The sequence below is a fragment of the Entelurus aequoreus genome, linkage group LG19, assembly GCF_033978785.1.
Source record: "Entelurus aequoreus isolate RoL-2023_Sb linkage group LG19, RoL_Eaeq_v1.1, whole genome shotgun sequence".
NCBI lineage: Eukaryota > Metazoa > Chordata > Actinopteri > Syngnathiformes > Syngnathidae > Entelurus > Entelurus aequoreus.
In genome coordinates, this window is record NC_084749.1 from 39,049,776 (window position 1) to 39,069,858 (window position 20,083).

A 20,083-nucleotide genomic window follows, 5' to 3' on the forward strand; every position below is an offset into this window, starting at 1 on the left:
GTCAAGACTTTCCAAAACAAGTAAAATTAGCTAACTTCAATGAACCCAAAAATACCTTAAAATAAGTATATTCTCACTAATAACAAGTGCACTTTTCTTGGTAGAAAAAACAAATTAGACCTTTTTGTTCAATATGTTGAAAAATATTCTTAAATTAAATAAATGCTAGTGCCATTATCTTGACATAATGATATGCGCCCGGCATTACATTTCTTGAAACCAGCAAACTTATACTAAAAACTAGTTTATTGTTCTTAATGGAAAGGCAACAAGGCAACCGCTTGTTACTCTCAGGGTCTACTAGCCGCTCAGGCAAATCATATTGTCTAAAAATGCATTTTTCCATCGATAACATGACATCATCGTGCCAAGTGCGTGCCCTTTCAGTCAATTAGGAGGAGAGAACTCAATTTCAAAATTCAGATGAGAAATTCCACCATGAAAAGTTTTCGCATTTCCATCACAGGTGTCAAGTTGTGGAACAATCTGAGCGAAGTACATAAGCAAAGTCCAAGCATCAATGTTTTTAAAAGAATGTACAAAAATATATTGTTCACAGGATATAGTGAACTGCACTAAGAGTCAGTGGGTTTGTATGTTTATGTATATGTATACTATGTATACACGCTGTTGTGTCACATTCATAGTTACTTGTTAAATGTGTGTTGTGGATGTACGTGTATATATATGTATGTGTATATATATATATATGTATATATGTATGTGTGTATGTATGCATATATGTGTAAGTACTTATATGTGTATATGTATTTATATGACATAACATTTTTATATACTATTATTATTATTATTATTAAACATACAGTAAGTAATAAGAGGGGTGGGAGTACATAAGTTTTTACTTCTTCTCACTCCTTTTCGGATATGTTTACATTAAATGTTTATTTTCATTTCTTGTTTCTTTTGCTTTTTATTATTACTATTATTATTATTATTATTATTGTTGTTTTTGTTATTCATTCTTGAATGGCTTTTTTGTTGTTTTTTTTCAAAATGTGTTGTTTTTGTTTTGTCTACATATTCGAAATAAACATGAAAATGAAAATGAAATGAAATGAAATTAGTGCGCGAGGAATATATATATATATATATATATATATATATATATATATATATATATATATATATATATATATATATATATATATATATATACTGTATGTGTATATATATATATATATATATATATATATATATATATATATATATATATATATATATATATATATATATATATATATATATATATATATATATATATACCATATTTTTTGGATTATACGTCACAGTTTTTTTCATAGTTTGGAAGGCGGTGCGACTTATACTCTGGAGCGACTTATGTGTGAAATTATTAACACATTACCGTAAAATATCAAATGATATTATTTATCTCATTCACGTAAGAGACCAGGCGTATGTCAGCAATCGTCACACACACACGTCAACCAATAAATATTTGGCGGAGGCGGGTCATGGCAGAAGTGCACTGTGGAAAAAAAGATGCTACCTGCTACTACTTCCGTACCTATGAAAATTGATCATTTCAACATTGGCGGTAACTTATAAAAACTGAGATTAGCGATTAGGAGTGACAGATTGTTTGGTAAAGGTATAGCATGTTCTATATGTTATAGTTATTTGAATGACTCTTACCATAATATGTTACGTTAACATACCAGGCACGTTCTCAGTTGGTTATTTATGCCTCATATAACGTACACTTATTCAGCCTGTTGTTCACTATTCTTTATTTATTTTAAATTGCCTTTCAAATGTCTATTCTTGGTGTTGGGTTATATCAAATACATTTCCCCCAAAAATGCGACTTATACTCCAGTGCGAATTATAAATGTTGTTTTCCTTCTTTATTATGCATTTTCGGCCGGTGCGATTTATACTCCGGAACGATTTATAATCCGAAAAGTACGGTATATACAGCCCGGCCCCCGGCCAATTTTTTTTTATTGTAATTTTGAATAATTTACCTGAATGTGCATGAACTATTTCTGTTCAAAATAGTTAGAAATGTCACATGTTAAATGTTTAAATATTAACTGTCAGTTTACTGTACTGTGCCAACTGTACTACTATATGAGTACGTATTTTCTCTTGTTTCATTGAAAATAAAACTGCAAAGTCCATTTGGCTGTCATCTGTTTTAATTATGAAACACTATTGTGTCAAAGTCGTAATTTTTTTGTTCATGCTTGAAATAAGAAATTATTACTTTGAAAAAGCAGTTTTTATGCTCGTGAGTGTTGATGACACAGCTTTGCAACAGTTGATATTCTAGTTCCAAGCATGTTTTACTCAATATAGGTCATAAAATCTCAGCAACAAGCTGTAATATCTTACTGATATAATTTAGGACCAAAACACTTAAAACAAGTAAAACACTCTAACATAAAATCTGCTTAGTGAGAAGAATGATCTTATCAGACAGAAAATAAGCAAAAATCTGTCATGATCTGTGGTCTGGATCATGTCTTTTGTTATTTTCTGTTAGTTTAAGACTCCATAGTTCCTGTTTTTGTGCATCCTTGTTTGTTTTAGTTGCCATGAAGACTGATTAGTTTCACCTGCATCATGTGTTCGGGACACGCACTTGCTCTAATCAGAGACTATTATTTAAGTCTGTCTTTGCCAGTTAGTCGTCCTGGCGTCATTGATTGTTTCATGCTTAGTTCATGCTGCTCGTTTCTTGCCACAGTAAGTTTTGTTTGTTTCATGTCCATAGTTCAGGCTAAGTGCTAGCGATTGTTTCCTGCTTTAAGTTTTATGTCCCTTAGCCTCTCGTGCAATCGGCACGCTTTCCTTTTGTTTTAGTTCCGGACTTTTGTCCTGTGTAGGATTTATTAATTAATAAATATGTTCCTACCTTCAAGTCCTGTCCGGAATAGTCCGTTTGCGTCCTGGGAGAACAAACCTCGCAGTAAGTTGCGAAAAAACTCCCGTTTTGACAATATCACCCTTATTTGAGATATTTAATCATACTTAGATTTCAGTTTTTGCAGTGTAAATACTAAAATAAACATCAGTCACACACATGGATGAGTATGTCATTATTTATTCATGTTTTGCATAGGTGACATACAAACCCACAGAAAATATCATAGCTGCTCACATTGCTGGAGGTTTTCTGCGAGTGAATGTCAAGTATCGTTGTGGGAGAGTCAACGATACGGAAATGAACTCGCTTTTTGCTCTCAACTTGCCGTAAGAAAAAGTACAGATGTAAATCCACTGCATTTGAGTGTATTGGTGGTGTGTGCACCATCTTAGGCAACTGCCTTAAACAAGGGGTCTTCAGCAAGGAGTTCCTCCACAAGGTTTTTTGGTATTATTGGTACGGAACACTGAGATGAAACCGAAGCAGGGAAGGCCTGAATGGTTGGTTGCATCTCACCCGGGATCTGGGGATCTGGGATAAGAGGCAGGACAACTCCTGCCTCGCCTGCGGGTACGTCAGGGAAGGCAGGCAGCGTCATGGGCTGGTCCATGGCAGCCAGGAGACGAACCAGTCCCTCAGGATGGTCGTGGACTGTGGTCTCGTGGTCATGCTCGTGGTGATGATGGTGGTGCTCGTGTCCATGCAAGTGAGCGTGCTTGTGGTCATGGTCCAGAGAAAGCTCATGGTCATGTTCATGGGTGTGCACCCCGTCTTCGTGCTTGTAGCCATGGTGGTGGTTGACCGAGTCGCCGGTGTGATTGTGTGCCTTGGCGTGGTGAGTGTGCACGTGGTCGTGGCCGTGGCCGTGGTCGTGAGAGTGGTCGTGAGCGTGCCTGTGAGCACTGTCCTCGCTGTGGTCGTGGGTGTGGTGGTGGTCGCTGTCGTCGGCGTGCTTCTCGGTTTTGTCGTGGTGAGCGTGCGGCTTGGTGTGGTCGTGGACGTGGTCGTGCGTGTGCGCGGCGTCCGCGCCGTGCGCCTGATCGTGATTGTGGCTGTGCGGGTGTGTGTCGTTGTGACTGTGATCGGTCTCTCCGCCCAACAGGTGCAAGCTCTTCTCTCTTACAGCAGCCTGGAAAACACAATCGAGAGTTGAGAGCGTGTGGCACCATGTTGTGTTTGGCATAAACACTAGGTGGCGATGGCGACCGGTCACTTCAGTCGAGGATCATCAACGATAATGGCTTTTTTGCCGATATTCCGATATTGGCCAACTTTTAATTACCGATACCGATATCAACCGATACCGATATATACAGTCGTGGAATTAACACATTATTATGCCTAATTTTGTTGTGATGCCCCGCTGGATGCATTAGACAATGTAACAAGCTTTTCCAAAATAAGAGAACAACTTCAACTCAGGTTATGGAAAAAAATGCCAACATGGCACTGCCATATTTATTTGGGGGGTTGGGGGTAGCGGCGGGGGTGTATATTGTAGCGTCCCGGAAGAGTTAGTGCTGCAAGGGGTTCTGGGTATTTGTTCTGTTGTGTTTATGTTGTGTTACGTTGCGGATGTTCTCCCAAAATGTGTTTGTCATTCTTGTTTGGTGTGGGTTCACAGTGTGGCGCATATTTGTAACAGTGTTAAAGTTGTTTGTATGGCCACCCTCAGTGTGACCTGTATGGCTGTTGACCAAGTATGCTTTGCATTCACTTGTGTGTGTGAAAAGCCGTAGATATTATGTGATTGGGCCGGCACGCAAAGGCAGTGCCTTTAAGGTTTATTGGCGTTCTGTACTACTTCCTACGTCCGTGTACACAGCGACGTTCTAAAAAGTCATACATTTTACTTTTTGAAACCGATACCGATAATTTTGTAACCGATACCGATAATTTTCGATATTACATTTCAAAGCATTTATAGGCCGATAATATCGGACATCCCTACTTATAACCTAACCGATGTTTTTCAACCTTTTTTGAGCCAAGGCACATTTTTTGCGTTGAAAAAATGCGGAGTTTCAGTTGACAGTAAAAAGTCGTTGTCGCAATTGTTTGTATATGACTTTAAACCATAACCAAGCATGCATCACTATAGCTCTTGTCTCAAAGTAGGTGTACTGTCACCACCTGTCACATCACGCCCTGACTTATTTTGACTTTTTTGCTGTTTTCCTGTGTGTAGTGTTTTAGTTCTTGTCTTGCACTCCTATTTTGGTGGCTTTTTCTCTTTTTTTGGTATTTTGCTGTAGCAGTTTCATGTCTTCCTTTGAGCGATATTTCCCGCATCTACTTTGTTTTAGCAATCAAGAATATTTCAGTGGTTTTTATCCCTCTTTGTGGGGACATTGTTGATTGTCATGTCATGTTCGGATGTACATTGTGGACGCCGTCTTTGCTCCACAGTAAGTCTTTGCTGTCGTCCAGCATTCTGTTTTTGTTTACTTTGTAGCCAGTTCAGTTTTAGTTTTGTTCTGCATAGCCTTCCCTAAGCTTCAATGCCTTTTCTTAGGGGCACTCACTTTTTGTTTATTTTTGGTTCAAGCATTAGACACATTTTTTACCTGCACCCTGCCTCCCGCTGTTTCCCACATCTATAAAGCAATTAGCTACCGGCTGCCACCTACTGATATGGAAGAGTATGACACGGTTACTCTGCCGAGCTCTAGACAGCACCGACACTCGACAACAACACATCATTTGCAGACTATAATTACTGGTTTGCAAAAAATATTTTTAACCCAAATAGGTGAAATTAGACAATCTCCCACGGCACACCAGACTCTATCTCACGGCACAGTGGTTGAAAAACACTGACCTAATGTACGGAAAAATGTTGGTTGTGCTTACCAACCTCAAAGCTATTTTATTTATATAAATAAACATTGATTGATTGATTGATTGATTTGGTACATAGTGAAATAAGTCTGACCAGTAGATGGCAGTCACACATAAGAGATACGTGTTGAGATCGGTAGGTTGTGAGTTCAAACCCCGGCCGAGTCATACCAAAGACTATAAAAATGGGACCCATTACCTCCCTGCTTGGCACTCAGCATCACGGGTTGGAATTGGGGGTTAAATCACAAAAAATGATTCCCGGGCGCGGCCACCGCTGCTGCTCACTGCTCCCCTCACCTCCCAGGGGGTGATCAAGGGTGATGGGTCAAATGCAGAGAATAATTTCGCCACACCTAGTGTGTGTGTGACAATCATTGGTACTTTAACTTTTAACTTTAACTTTAGACTGCAATATGACTCAAGTAAACAACACCAAAAATTGTACATCCATCCATCCACAATTATCACGGCTATCCTTAAAAAAAACGTTTTATCGAAAATAGGTAATTCAATAAATGAAAAACATACAATATACTTTTCATGGCAGAAGAAATTTGTACATTTTTTAGAGTGTTTACTTCAAAGGAGAAACGGGTGTTTTTGAAATGAAGCTACTGAATCTTGCATTCATGTTAGCATTTATGCTAGCTAGCCAGCGATTAGCGCGCTAGCTGCTTCTCCAGGAAATGATCAGTATCAGTTCTTCAAAGTGAGGAAATCAATTACGGTTTTACGGTAACTAAATAAAACGGTAATACTAACCATGGGGAATTGTATTGCATTATAACAGCAACCATTACATCTCCAGGACAAAACAAGTATCAAATTCAAGTTTGAATATAAAAAGGGAGTATAAAAATTATTTCACAAATTAAAAAAAGTGAGAATTTTTCTGTCAGCCTTTATAACGTGTTTCAAGTTTAGTCTAGGGTTGTACGGTATACCGGTATTAGTACAGTACCGCGATACTAATGAATCATATTTGGTACTATACCGCATCTAAAAATAACCGGTCCTCCACCCCCCTGACCCTCCCGTCGTCGTCACGTCGTGTTATTGTTGGTTTATGACCAGAGGAGCATGTTCGGCAGTGCACAATCACAGAGTACTTACAAGCAGACACAGTGTGTAGACAGAAAAGGGAGAACGGACGCATTTTGGCTTAAAAAAAGTTGAGCAACAATCGTGTTCCCATGTTTAGTTTTTACTCATTTTTACTAATTGGTTTTTATCTAGTCTGCACTTTGTCTGTGTTATTATTATTATTATTGGCTTTTATCTAGTTTGCACTTTGTCTGTGTTATTACTATTATCATTATTATCAACTCACTCTATTTTTTATTTCCTATTTTAATGATGTTGGATCTGTGTTGTTGTTGTTGTTGTTGTTGTTGTTGGGGACAAGTGTTGTAAATTAGCTTTGGCTACAAACACTGTGATGCATGCATCGGATAACTGTTCAGATGTCTATGTTTTTGTATCTGTCCCTATTTCAAATAAACCTCTATAATAATAAAAAAAAAAACTGACGATAAAGGCGAAGTTATAACACTGAAACGCCCTCAGGAAGAGGTGCTTTAAGACATGGCTAGCTAGTGTCGGCAGTGTTTTAGCTACTTCTAAATCCCTAATCCTCGTCTCCATGGCGACAAATAAAGTAAGTTTCTTACAAGTATCATCCCTGCAGGACGAGGAATAGCTAAACATGCTTCACTACACACCGTAGCTCACCGGCATCAAAATGTAAACAAATGCCATTGGTGGATCTACACCTAACATCCACTGTAATGATACCAAGTACAGGAGCGTATCTAGTCGATACTACTATAATTACGTCGATATTTTTTGGCATCACAACATCTTCTTTCGTTTTTAAAAAAAATGTACATTATGTTTATGAACTCAGGAAATATGTCCCTGGACACATGAGGACTTTGAATATGACCAATGTATGATCCTGTAACTACTTGGTATCGCATTGATACCCAAATTTGTGGTATCATCCAAAACTAATGTACAGTATCAAACAACAGAAGAATAAGTGATTATTACATTTTAACAGAAGTGTAGATAGAACATGTTGAAACGGAAAATAAGCAGATATTAACAGTAAATGAACAAGTAGATTAATAATTCATTTTATACTACTTGTCCTTAATAATTTTGACAAAACAATAGAATGGAAAGTGACACAATATGTTACTGCATATGTCAGCAGCTAAATAGGAACCTTTGTTTGTTTACTTACTACTAAAAGACAAGTTGTCTTGTATGTTCACTATTTTATTTAATAAGAAACATATGTTTAATGTACCCTAAGATTTTTTTGTTATAATAAAGCCAATAATGCCATTTTTTTTGTGGTCCCCTTTATTTAGAAAAGTATCGAAATAATTTTGGTACCGGTACCAAAATATTGGTATCGGGACAACACTCGTTCAGACATTATTATTCATCGTGTGAATGAGGTGACAATGTAAAAAGACAAGGTTGTGTTCTTACCTCAGGCTCGTAGATCTCACACTGAACCCACACACTGAACTCACTGTCACCAGCGGGTGTGTGGAAGTGGGAGGCTTTACAGAACCCTTTGTGCTGAAGGCAAAGAAGAACACATAAGATGAACACCATTGGTTTCAGTTCAAAGACAAAGTATTCCACAACCTAATACTGTAGATAAATATTATTCTTAATTTGATCTACTCACGTGGAAAATAAGTCACTTGGGAATTAGTAAGTATTGAATTGGAAAGAAGTTTGTGTTTGACTTACAGCAAACTCGCACTGCATGGGGGGACATTTGTCGTTTGTCCCTTCTGTGTTTTTGGTGCAGGTTGTCTCCTGGATGGTGTACTCCACATGATAATACATCCCCATGGCCACCTGCACATAAATAAATAGGCATAACCAAACTGAAAAAGAAGTATGCATTCAAGTAATTAAACATTCAATTATGTAAATGGGATCCAACCGGTCATATTTGGGATCTATACAGTAGGGAAGGGATTTCGTATTGCCCCATTTGTCGCCATCTACCTGACACATGAAACGTGACGAATTTGGGGCATGCACTGTCCACTTTAGCTGCCAGTGTTGAATATCTTAAAATGTGTTTTGGGGGCAATTCCAACTTTGATCAGTTGCTATGTGGAATGACGCTTTCCATTAGATTGGTCAGATCCAGTCTTAGATCTAGATTGGTCATATCGAGTCTTAGATTTAGATCGGTCAGATCCAGTCTTAGATTTAGATTGGTCAGATCTAGTCTTAGATTTAGATTGGTCAGATCGAGTCTTAGATTTAGATTGGTCAGATCGAGTCTTTGATTTAGATTGGTCAGATCGAGTCTTAGATTTAGATTGGTCGGATCGAGTCTTAGATTTAGATTGGTCGGATCGAGTCTTAGATTTAGATTGGTCAGCTCGAGTCTTAGATTTAGTTTGGCCAGATCGAGTCTTAGATTTAGATTGGTCAGATCGAGTCTTAGATTTGGATTGGTCAGATCGAGTCTTAGATTTAGATTGGTCAGATCGAGTCTTAGATTTAGATTGGTCAGATCGAGTCTTTGATTTAGATTGGTCAGATCGAGTCTTAGATTTAGATTGGTCAGATCGAGTCTTAGATTTAGATTGGTCAGATCGAGTCTTAGATTTAGATTGGTCAGATCAAGTTTTAGATTTAGATTGGTCGGATCGAGTCTTAGATTTAGATTGGTCAGATCGAGTCTTAGATTTAGATTGGTCAGATCGAGTCTTAGATTTAGATTGGTCAGATCGAGTCTTAGATTTAGATTGGTCAGATCGAGTCTTAGATTTAGATTGGTCAGATCAAGTTTTAGATTTAGATTGGTCGGATCGAGTCTTAGATTTAGATTGGTCAGATCGAGTCTTAGATTTAGATTGGTCAGATCGAGTCTTAGATTTAGATTGGTCAGATCGAGTCTTAGATTTAGATTGGTCAGATCGAGTCTTAGATTTAGATTGGTCGGATCGAGTCTTAGATTTAGATTGGTCGGATCGAGTCTTAGATTTAGATTGGTCGGATCGAGTCTTCGATTTAGATTGGTCAGCTCGAGTCTTAGATTTAGATTGGTCAAATCGAGTCTTAGATTTAGATTGGTCAGCTCGAGTCTTAGATTTAGATTGGTCAAATCGAGTCTTAGATTTAGATTGGTCGGATCGAGTCTTCGATTTAAATTGGTCAGCTCGAGTCTTAGATTTAGATTGGCCGGATCGAGTCTTAGATTTAGATTGGTCAGATCGAGTCTTAGATTTGGATTGGTCAGATCGAGTCTTAGATTTAGATTGGTGAGATCGAGTCTTTGATTTAGATTGGTCGGATCGAGTCTCCGATTTAGATTGGTCAGCTCGAGTCTTAGATTTAGATTGGCCAGATCGAGTCTTAGATTTGGATTGGTCAGATCGAGTCTTAGATTTAGATTGGTCAGATCGAGTCTTAGATTTAGATTGGTCAGATCGAGTCTTTGATTTAGATTGGTCAGATCGAGTCTTAGACTTAGATTGGTCAGATCGAGTCTTAGATTTAGATTGGTCAGATCGAGTCTAGCGGCTGGTGCCAAAACCCCAAATATTTATACTCAACAAAACCAAGAGGGTGTGCCTGGGCAAGGATGGTTTTGCCCTATGGTAGTGAGAAAAACAACTCCTTAGATGCAAACGAGCAGTTGTTGAAGTGTAATTTCCCCTCGTTAGCATTGAGGTGGATCGACTACTACCAGTCCAAAATAGTCAGTATCCCCGCATAAACATTCCATTCAGCTGTTAAACCAATGGCACAAATGGCATGTCTCAAAAAAATTTCCAACGAGGGTTGCATACCGAAAAATCAAAAGGATACCAGTTTTGATATTTTTATATATAGTTTTTAGAGACACATCTTTGTGTTATTATTAGTTATCATAATCAACATTTCAGCCTTTTACTAGAATTTGTGCCTTATTTGTACTCCATTTTCCCCATTTTCATTAATTTTATTACTTTTTATTACTCAAACAAAGCACCAATATGATTCAATTTAAGAGAAGGTTCAAACTACAAGTGTTCACAAAGTACACAGAACAAGAATTATGATGAACATTTTGAACCTTTTTTTTTTATTGAGACAAAGATTATTTATGTATTTATTATTTGAATGCTTACTATGCTATATTATTTATTTATTATTTCTTTGTTCACTGTTCTGTTACTGTTAGAATAAAAATGTGTAAGTTATCACACAACTTTAGTATGCTTAAAGTCCGTTGCTATAGTTATTAGCTATTGTGCTCAAGCTGTACTTTTTCTATCTGTGCAAGGACAAAACTTCTTGTCTGAGGGGTGGCTTCAGCCGCAGATGTTATCTTTGTTTTAGCCCGCTAACAGCCAAGGACTTCAAGGACCTCAACGAAGATAAGACGACAGCACGCAGACGAAGCAGAGACAAGGCGAAATCACAAGGCCCCCAGCACATTCCGTCACGTATTGTGCGTACGGGAGCTGCTTTGCATGATATATGTGACCACTCCTTTTAGAGGCGGCCTCAGTGATGTTAACTAGGGAACTCCTGAATAAATAGAGGGACGCAGGAGCTGTACCTTAGAGCGTAGGGCGAGACTGTGACTAAGTTAGGACGGCGTGGCGTAGTGGGTAGAGCAACCGTGCCAGAAACCTGAGGGTTGCAGGTTCGCTCCCCGCCTCTTACCATCCAAAAAATCGCTGCCGTTGTGTCCTTGGGCAGGACACTTCACCCTTTGCCCCCGGTGCCGCTCACACCGGTGAAATGAATGATGAATGAATGGTAGGTGGTGGTCGGAGGGGCCGTAGGCGCAAACTGGCAGCCTCGCTTCCGTCAGTCTACCCCAGGGCAGCTGTGGCTACAAATGTAGCTTACCACCACCAGGTGTGAATGAATGATGGGTTCCCACTTCTCTGTGAGCGCTGTGAGTATCTAACAATAGAAAAAGCGCGATATAAATGTAATCCATTATTATTATTATTATTAAGTGTGCAGCTCCATGCGTTCTCCTCATGAGCTAAATTGAACTCTGTCTCTGCATGATTCCTTGCTTCTTGTCTGTTTAATAAATGTCATCAGTGTTTGAACCTGACAGTTACAGACAACAAGGAAGTTGGATAAAATTGCTATGGTATGAAAAGGGGTAGGATTAAATAAGCTCTGCTTCTTCCTACTCCTTTTCGGACGTGTTGTAATAAAACAACTGGAATTGTGTGATGCATTACATTGTATCATATGCATGTTCCAAATAAACTGAAACTGAACTGAACTGAACTGAACTTTAAAAATTGCAGCTTACTTTTTAAGGGTATGCTAACATGGATATAAGTAAGCACTTTACACTACTTTATATTAGAAATGGCAACAGCGGAGGATGAATGTCCCATAACAAGAAGATAGAGAAAAAGAAGAAGCGTCGGCGTGGACTACAAAGGCGGATGTGCGCAATTTTTCAGGATTTATGCAGATCCCAAATACAGATCAGCAGGCACCAGAGGGTAAGAAAAGTTGCTTTTGCATAATATTGCGAAACAAAACGCCAGATGTCTTACCTTATACACACACCGTAATAATATTCGTATGTTGAAGCACAGTACAAATCATCAAGCGGTGCGGCCTCATAGCTTACCAAAGTCGTCCTAAAACATTTTTGATAGATTTTGGAGCGCCGTGTGTAATGTTCTATATTTTCAAAGGAACATAAAAAATGTTGGTGTTGTTTACTTGAGTCATATTTCCATCATAGTACAGTCTACACTTGTTTGACTGCCATCTACTGGTCACACTTATCATTACACCATGTACCAAATAAAATTGATTCGAGGTCGGTAAGCAAAACCGGAATTATTCCTTATATTCGGCGCACTGTCGAGTTTTATGAAAAAAAAAGAGGATTTTAAGTGCCCCTTATAGTCCGGAAAATACGGTATGTGTGCACAATGTGAAGTATGCAAAATATGAGCAAAAAGTCCAGGTTTTATTGGCAAGTGTGGGTCTTACCCCTGCAGTCGCTCTGGCAATTTTCAACAGAGAGAAGGTATTGGTCAGTCCACTCTCCTTATTGAACTTCTCCAAAGATTCATTCACGGTCTCTTGAACCGCAGCATTATCAAACTGCAGGTGTGCTGGGCAGTCAGGGCAGATTGCAGACACCCTTGCAGCAGGAACTAAATAAAGACAAATTATATATATACATATATAGTATATAGAAAAAGCACAAACAGAGAACGGGATCCAGAATTTAGATGAATCCCTGCGCTTGACCTGGTCTGATAACGCAGTTGTACTTGTAGAGACGCACCACCCTGTGCACCCTGTTCATGTAGATAACTGCTTTGCACTGTCCATATATCTGGAAAGAAAATTCATAAACAAAGAAATGATATTATTTAGTTCACTTGTTTGGCTTTAGAAATATACCGGTTCATGGTTGCAGAAAGATGAAAAGCAGTTGAACTAAGAGGAAGTAGAAGCGTGTACGTGTCGCTACTCACGGGAGTGTTGTGCGTTTCACGAGCCTTGCAGTCCTTCCAGTCCTTACTGAGGACGCTACAGTTGGTCTCCACAACATCCAAGGTTAGATAGAACACAAAGCCAGTTTCGCCCTGTAATCACACAAAAAAAAAATCAATATACACACAAAGTATTTGGCCACCCATCCAAATGATGAGAATCAGGTGCCCTAATCACTTGGCCCGGTGTATAAAATCAAGCACTTAGACATGGAGACTGTTTCTACAAACATTTGTGAAAGAATGGGCCGCTCTCAGTGATTTCCAGCGTGAAACTGTCATAGGATATATACCTCGTCTAGAGCCCTAAGGTCAGCTGACCAAATGCTGTTGGCGGTCCCCAGATCCAGGCTGAAGACCAGAGGGGACAGAGCCTTTTCCGTTGCCGCCCCTAAGCTCTGGAACAGCCAGCCCAGAGCCTGGGGGTCTTCAAAACCCTTCTTAAGACCTACCTCTTCTCACTGGCCTTTGACCTGAGCTGAGTCCGCCCATTAGGCCACCATTTCTAGCCCCCCCACCCCACCACCACCCCTACGCTTTAGTTTTATTTTTCAATTTGTCGCATTTTTTATTTTTTTTATTTTTTTTTTTATTCAGCAAATTTTTACTTTTTATTCGACCCCTTTTACCGTATCTTGTTCAGCTCATTCATTGTTTAAGTTCTTTCTTAGTTTTTTTGTTTTTCATTTTGTTTTTTTTTGCTCTATGCTTTTTTTAACCTGTAAAGCACTTTGGTTCAATTTAAAAGTTGTCGTAAACTGTTATGTTAATAAAGTTGACAGGACTTGACTTGACTAGGATGCCACCTGTGCAACAAATCGGGTCGTGAAATTTACTCGCTCCTAAATATTCCAAAGTCAACTTTATTATAAGAAAAGTGAAGAGTTTGGGAACAACAGCAACTCAGCCACCAAGTGGTAGGCCACGTAAACTGCCAGAGAGGGGTCAGCGGATGCTGAAGCGCATAGTGCAAAGACTTTCTGCACAGCCAAACTTCATGTGACCTTCCAATTAGCCCACGTACAGTATGCAGAGAGCTTCATGGAATGGGTTTCCATGGCCGAGCAGCAACATCTAAGCCATACATCACCAAGTCCGATGCAAAGCGTGGGATGCAGTGGTGTAAAGCACGTCACCACTGGACTCTAGAGAAGTGGAGACGCCTTCTCTGGATTGATGAATCACGCTTTTCCACCTGGCAATCTGATGGACCAGTCTGGGTTTGGATGTTGCCAGGAGAATGCCACATTTCCGACTGCATTGTACTGAGTGTGACATTTGGTGGAGGAGGAATTATGGTGTGGTTTTTTTTAAGAGGTTCATTTAGTCTACTGATGTGTATTTAAACTTGTCAGGTACAAGGTGTGGGTTTGTTTTTCAGGAGTTGGGCTTGGCCCCTTAGTTCCAGTGAAAGGAACTTTGAATGCTCCAGGATACCAAAACATTTTGGACAATTCCAGGGGATGGCACTTCAAGTTTATATGTGACTAAAGGCAGGTGGCCAAATACTTTTGGCAATATAGTGTATTTACTTGCAGCATTTGTCCAACTGGTCACGAGGTGGTTCAGTGGTTTTTAACTGAATTATCTTGTGAACTGGGAATAAAAATGTGGAGGGGGGCGTGGCCTGCAGGCCTGCCGCAGAACGGGGTGTGCCAGGACCGGCCTCGAACACAGCGACAGGTGAGTAGATTCCACCTGTCGCCTTTATTAGCAGCAGCCGGATGAGACACGTGGTTGGAGTGGGAGCCAGAGAGACAGAAAGACACGAACAAAGAGAAAGACATTTTGCTGGAAAGCGAAAGCCTCTCCACATTTATGAAAATAAAACAGTGTTGTTCCCTGAAATCCGGGCTCTCATGGCAGTGTGTGGTGGTCCGAGGAACCCCCTCTACAAAAAAGAATATACAAGCTTTTGTAGATATTCAAATATTTGTTCAAATGTTTATTTTCTTCCAGTTTGAACATCACTTAAATAATTCTAGTTGTACTGATCTCTCGTACTATTAATCATAAGAGCCTTTAAATGTGCTAAAACTGTCCGTATACAGACTTTACCTTGTGACATATTTTAGTATCATTTAGTGAAGTGATAATATTTTGGAGTAGTTGTCATGTGACAGTCATGTGTGGGTCAGGATATCAGTCAGCAAGCTCATTTCCACAAACATATTTTTCCCATTAAAATATCATTTTAAATTAAAGTGAATTATATTTATAAAGCGCTTTTTTTCCTCCAGAGATTCAAAGCACTTTACGTAGTGAAACCCATTATCTACATCAGGGGTCCCCAAACTTTTTGACTCGGGGGCCACACTGGGTTAAAAAAAATTGGCCGAGGACCGAGCTGTGTGTGTGTGTGTGTGTGTATATATAAAGTACCACTGATAATCACACACACACTAGGTGTGGCGAAATTATTCTCTGCATTTGACCCATCACCCTTGATCACCCCCTGGGAGGTGAGGGGAGCAGTGAGCAGCAGCGGTGGTCGCGCTCGGGAACCATTTAGGTGATTTAACCCCCAATTCCAACCCTTGATGCTGAGTGCCAAGCAGGGAGGTAATGGGTCCCATTTTTATAGTCTTTGGTATGACTCGGCCGGGGTTTGAACTCACGACCTACCGATCTCAGGGCAGACACTCTAACCACTAGGCCACCGAGTAGGTCACATGCAGTTGGGAGAGTGGCCGTGCCAACAACCTGAGGGTTCCTGGTTCAATCCCCACTTTCTACCAACCTCGTCACGTCCGTTGTGTCCTTGAGCAAGACACTTCACCCTTGCTCCTGATGGGTCGTGGTTAGGGCCTTGCATCAGTGTGTGAATGTGTGTGTGAATGGGTGAATGTGGAAATACTGTCAAAGAGAGGTCACTAACATAGAAGCGGTCAGACAAATAGAAACTAAAAACTTGAGACTTCCCGCGGGCCGGATTTTGGACGCTGGCGGGCCGTATTCAGCCCGCGAGCCGTAGTTTGGGGACCCCTGAACTAAATCTTTAAGCTACGTTTGAACCAGTGGGTGGCACTGGGAGCAGGTGGGTACAGTGCCTTGCCCAAGGACACAACAGCAGTGACTAGGATGGCAGAAGCAGGAACCAAACCTGGAACAGCCTCTCTTTCGTCTAAGCCACCCCAAAAACCCCATCAAACCCATTTAACAATTCTAATGCTTTGATAGAGTACTCTGTATATACTACAATTTAGCTGCTATTTTAACAAAATATTATTTTAGCCTTGAAATTGCTATGGGAAGCCTGGCGGGATGTCTTAGTCACAATAACAAAAATGTATAATAAGCCATTTGATGACGTTTTCAAAAAGCAAATGCATGTACACCATGTTTGTTCATATATAAAATATAACACATGTAAAATCACAGATCTTTGACCTTAATTTTTTAAGATACATCACAAAAATGTGCTCTGTGTGTGTGCTCTTATGGTTTAAATGTACAGTAAGATAATAGTCATGCATCAATATTATATGGTGCTAATTAAACTGAAAATAACCACTCTTTGACTACGCCGGGGGTCAGCAACCCACGGCTCTCGAGCCGCATGCGGCTCTTTAGTGCCGCCCTAGTGGCTCCCTGGAGTACTTTTAAAAAAGGATTGAAAATGGAAATATTTTTGTTTTAGTATGTTTTTTGTTTGAGGACAAACATGACACAAACCTTCCCAATTGTTAGAAAGCCCACTGTGTAATATGTTTGTGTGTATGCTTCACTGATGGCAGTATTTCGTTTTGTCCTACTAATTTCGGCGGTTCTTGAACTCACCCCAGTGTGGACTGTTGTGCAACAGTTTGTTTACATGTAAAATCTTCCACTCCTTCTTTGTCTCATTTTGTCCACCAAATAACTTATGCTGTGCCTCAATGCACAAAGGTGCGCTTTGTTGATGTTATTGACTTGTTGGAGTGCTAATCAGGCATATTTGGTCAGGGCATGGCTGCAAGCTAATCAATGCTAAAATGCTATTTAGGCTAGCTCTATGTACATATTGCATCATTATGCCTCATTTGTAGGTACCGTATTTTTCGGACTATAAGTCGCAGTTTTTTTCATAGTTTGGCCGGGGGTGCGACTTATACTCAGGAGCGACTTATGTGTGAAATGATTAACACATTACCGTAAAATATCAAATAATATTATTTAGCTCCATCACGTAAGAGACTAGACGTATAAGATTTCATGGGATTTAGCGATTAGGAGTGACAGATTGTTTGGTAAACGTATAGCATGTTCTATATGTTATAGTTATTTGAATGACTCTTACCATAATATGTTACGTTAACATACCAGGCACGTTCTCAGTTGGTTATTTATGCCTCATATAACGTACACTTATTCAGCCTGTTGTTCACCATTCTTTATTTATTTTAAATTGCCTTTCAAATGTCTATTCTTGGTGTTGGGTTTTATCAAATAAATTTCCCCCAAAAATGCGACTTATACTCCAGTGCAACTTATATATGTTTTTTTCCTTCTTTATTATGCATTTTCGGTCGGTGCGACTTATACTCCGGAGCTACTTATACTCCGAAAAATACAGTATAATTGAGCTCATTTGATATACTTTACTTGTATCCTCTTTGTATATAATTTAGTTGTGCATGTTGTCATGACACATTTCAGATAGTTGTCTGTGTGCCATGTTGTTCCAGACATTACCTAGCTTGCCAAAGATTGTATAAAATCTATTAAAAGAAGACAGTCAGCCGTTTCCCTGAACTTGGACACACACATCTATACCTTTGGCCATTAAAAGCCAGTAATTTCCAGGAGTTATCTCACTTTCTGAGTAGCCTCTGATTTACTAATGGTTTCTAATGTTGTAAAAATGTGTAGAATAAATATTGCTTCAGCTCGCGACACATAGTCATTTTGATAGTAGGCTATTATAGATAATATAGACACTTACGTCATGCGTTGCCTTCATTATAAGACTTATACACGGCTTTTCATTTTTTGCGGCTTGTTTTTTGTATTTTTGGTCCAATATGGCTCTTTCAACGTTTTGGGTTGCCGACCCACACATCTCTAAAAGAGAACCCACACAAAATGTGTTATAGGTATTAAGGACTTACATGCTTGGCGGAGTGTGCGTTGGACAGGCGGTAAAGTTCGAAGATGTAACCCTCCTTACGGTCTTGGTTGATCTTGGTGAGAGCTTCCGTGGCGGCGCCCACAGCCAAAGCATCTTCACAAGACTCGGCCACAATGGCACCCTGGTCCACTGGTGCAGTCTGGATGTGCACACATCCCAGTGCCAGCAGCAGGGAAAACAGCAAACCGTTCTTCATGGTTTCAGGCCTCGGATGTCTCTCCAGAAGGCAGAGCGGGGCTTTTTATATCCTGAAGCTTAAAGCCACCCCTACCGAAACCACGTAGCACACACACATTTACTGCCGCCTCTCAAGTAAGTATACTGTAACCCTTGACCTTTGACACACTTCCATTAGGGTCAGTCTGTTGGTCAATCTGTTGTTCAGGTGATCCGTTACAGCAACGACTTGCATAAGAGAGCTTATCAGTCTCTGGTCTGTAGGATCAAACAGGTCACTTGTTGATCCACTCATGGAACTGATTGTCGAAAAGAAAAAAAGACAGCTCAGCGAATGTGATTATACATTTTTTTTGTAATTCAATCATGAACACCCAATCACCACTGGGCAGCATCAATCAAATAGAAACACTTGGTCCCCATACTGTCGGTCCCTGTTATAGCAGTTAACTAGTTAGAGCATTAAAAAAACAAAAAAATGTTTACGGACTTCTAAATAAGTTTTTTTTAACATTACTATAGCCCTCTACACATGAAATAACACCTACCGTATTTTCTGGACCATAGGGCGCACCGGATTATAAGGCGCACTGCCGATGAGCGGGTCTGGTCAAGTCTATTTTGTTATGGTTAGACTAGGGGAGGTGACGGCAACAGACACCAGGGTGCGATGTAGCTCTAAGATTTATTATATTTATACACCATATATATACACTACCGTTCAAAAGTTTGGGGTCACATTGAAATGTCCTTATTTTTGAAGGAAAAGCACTGTACTTTTCAATGAAAATAACTTTAAACTGGTCTTAACTTTAAAGAAATACACTCTATACATTGCTAATGTGGTAAATGACTATTCTAGCTGCAAATGTCTGGTTTTTGGTGCAATATCTACATAGGTGTATAGAGGCCCATTTCCAGCAACTATCACTCCAGTGTTCTAATGGTACAATGTGTTTGCTCATTGGCTCAGAAGGCTAATTGATGATTAGAAAACCCAATCCAATCCAATCCACTTTATTTATATAGCACATATACACAACAAGAATGTTTCCAAAGTGCTGCACAGCCATGTTAAAAACAATATTAAAAACAATATTAAAAACAATATTAAAAACAATATTAAAAACAATATTATGCTACACCAATGACTGAATAAAAACAAAGAATAAATGAATAGAAAACCAATACAGAGATTTTTAAAGGTTAAAACCAAAAACGATTTTTAAAGGTTAAAACCAATTAAAACGGTAAAATAGACATCAAAATGTATTTAAAAAAAACACACAGGACAACAGAGGACAGAAGACCACACAACTCACGTAGTGTTAAAAGCCAAAGAATAAAAGTGGGTCTTAAGACGAGACTTAAAACACTCCACTGTGGAAGCAGTTTGAACATGGAGGGGCAGAGTGTTCCAGAGTTTAGGGCCGACCACAAAGAAGGCCCTGTCTCCCCTGGTTTTAAGTCTCGTCCTGGGCACCACGAGCTGGAGCTGGCTCTCGGACCTCAGAG

The 20,083-nt window shown here is 39.6% G+C and overlaps 1 protein-coding gene across 1 annotated transcript; it reads right to left on the bottom strand.

Moving 5' to 3' along the window:
* Positions 1–3,072: 3,072 nt before the first annotated feature.
* Positions 3,073–18,617, bottom strand: fetub (fetuin B). The gene is made up of 7 exons (XM_062028503.1): positions 18,372–18,617; positions 13,264–13,374; positions 13,034–13,121; positions 12,770–12,936; positions 8,528–8,638; positions 8,258–8,350; positions 3,073–4,040 (listed from the first exon to the last, which is right to left on the bottom strand). The coding sequence occupies exons 1-7, from the start codon at positions 18,585–18,587 to the stop codon at positions 3,300–3,302; spliced, it is 1,527 nt and encodes a 508-aa protein (XP_061884487.1). The 5' UTR covers positions 18,588–18,617; the 3' UTR covers positions 3,073–3,299.
* Positions 18,618–20,083: the final 1,466 nt, after the last annotated feature.

Coding starts and splice junctions, on each gene's coding strand:
- fetub (XM_062028503.1), bottom strand. CDS start 18,587: ATGAAGAACGGTTTGCTGTTTTCCCTGCTGCTGGCACTGGGATGTGTG. Junction 12,937..13,033: donor CAACTGCGTTATCAGACCAG/GTCAAGCGCAGG, acceptor GTCTTTATTTAG/TTCCTGCTGCAAGGGTGTCT. Junction 8,351..8,527: donor CCATGCAGTGCGAGTTTGCT/GTAAGTCAAACA, acceptor CTTTGCCTTCAG/CACAAAGGGTTCTGTAAAGC.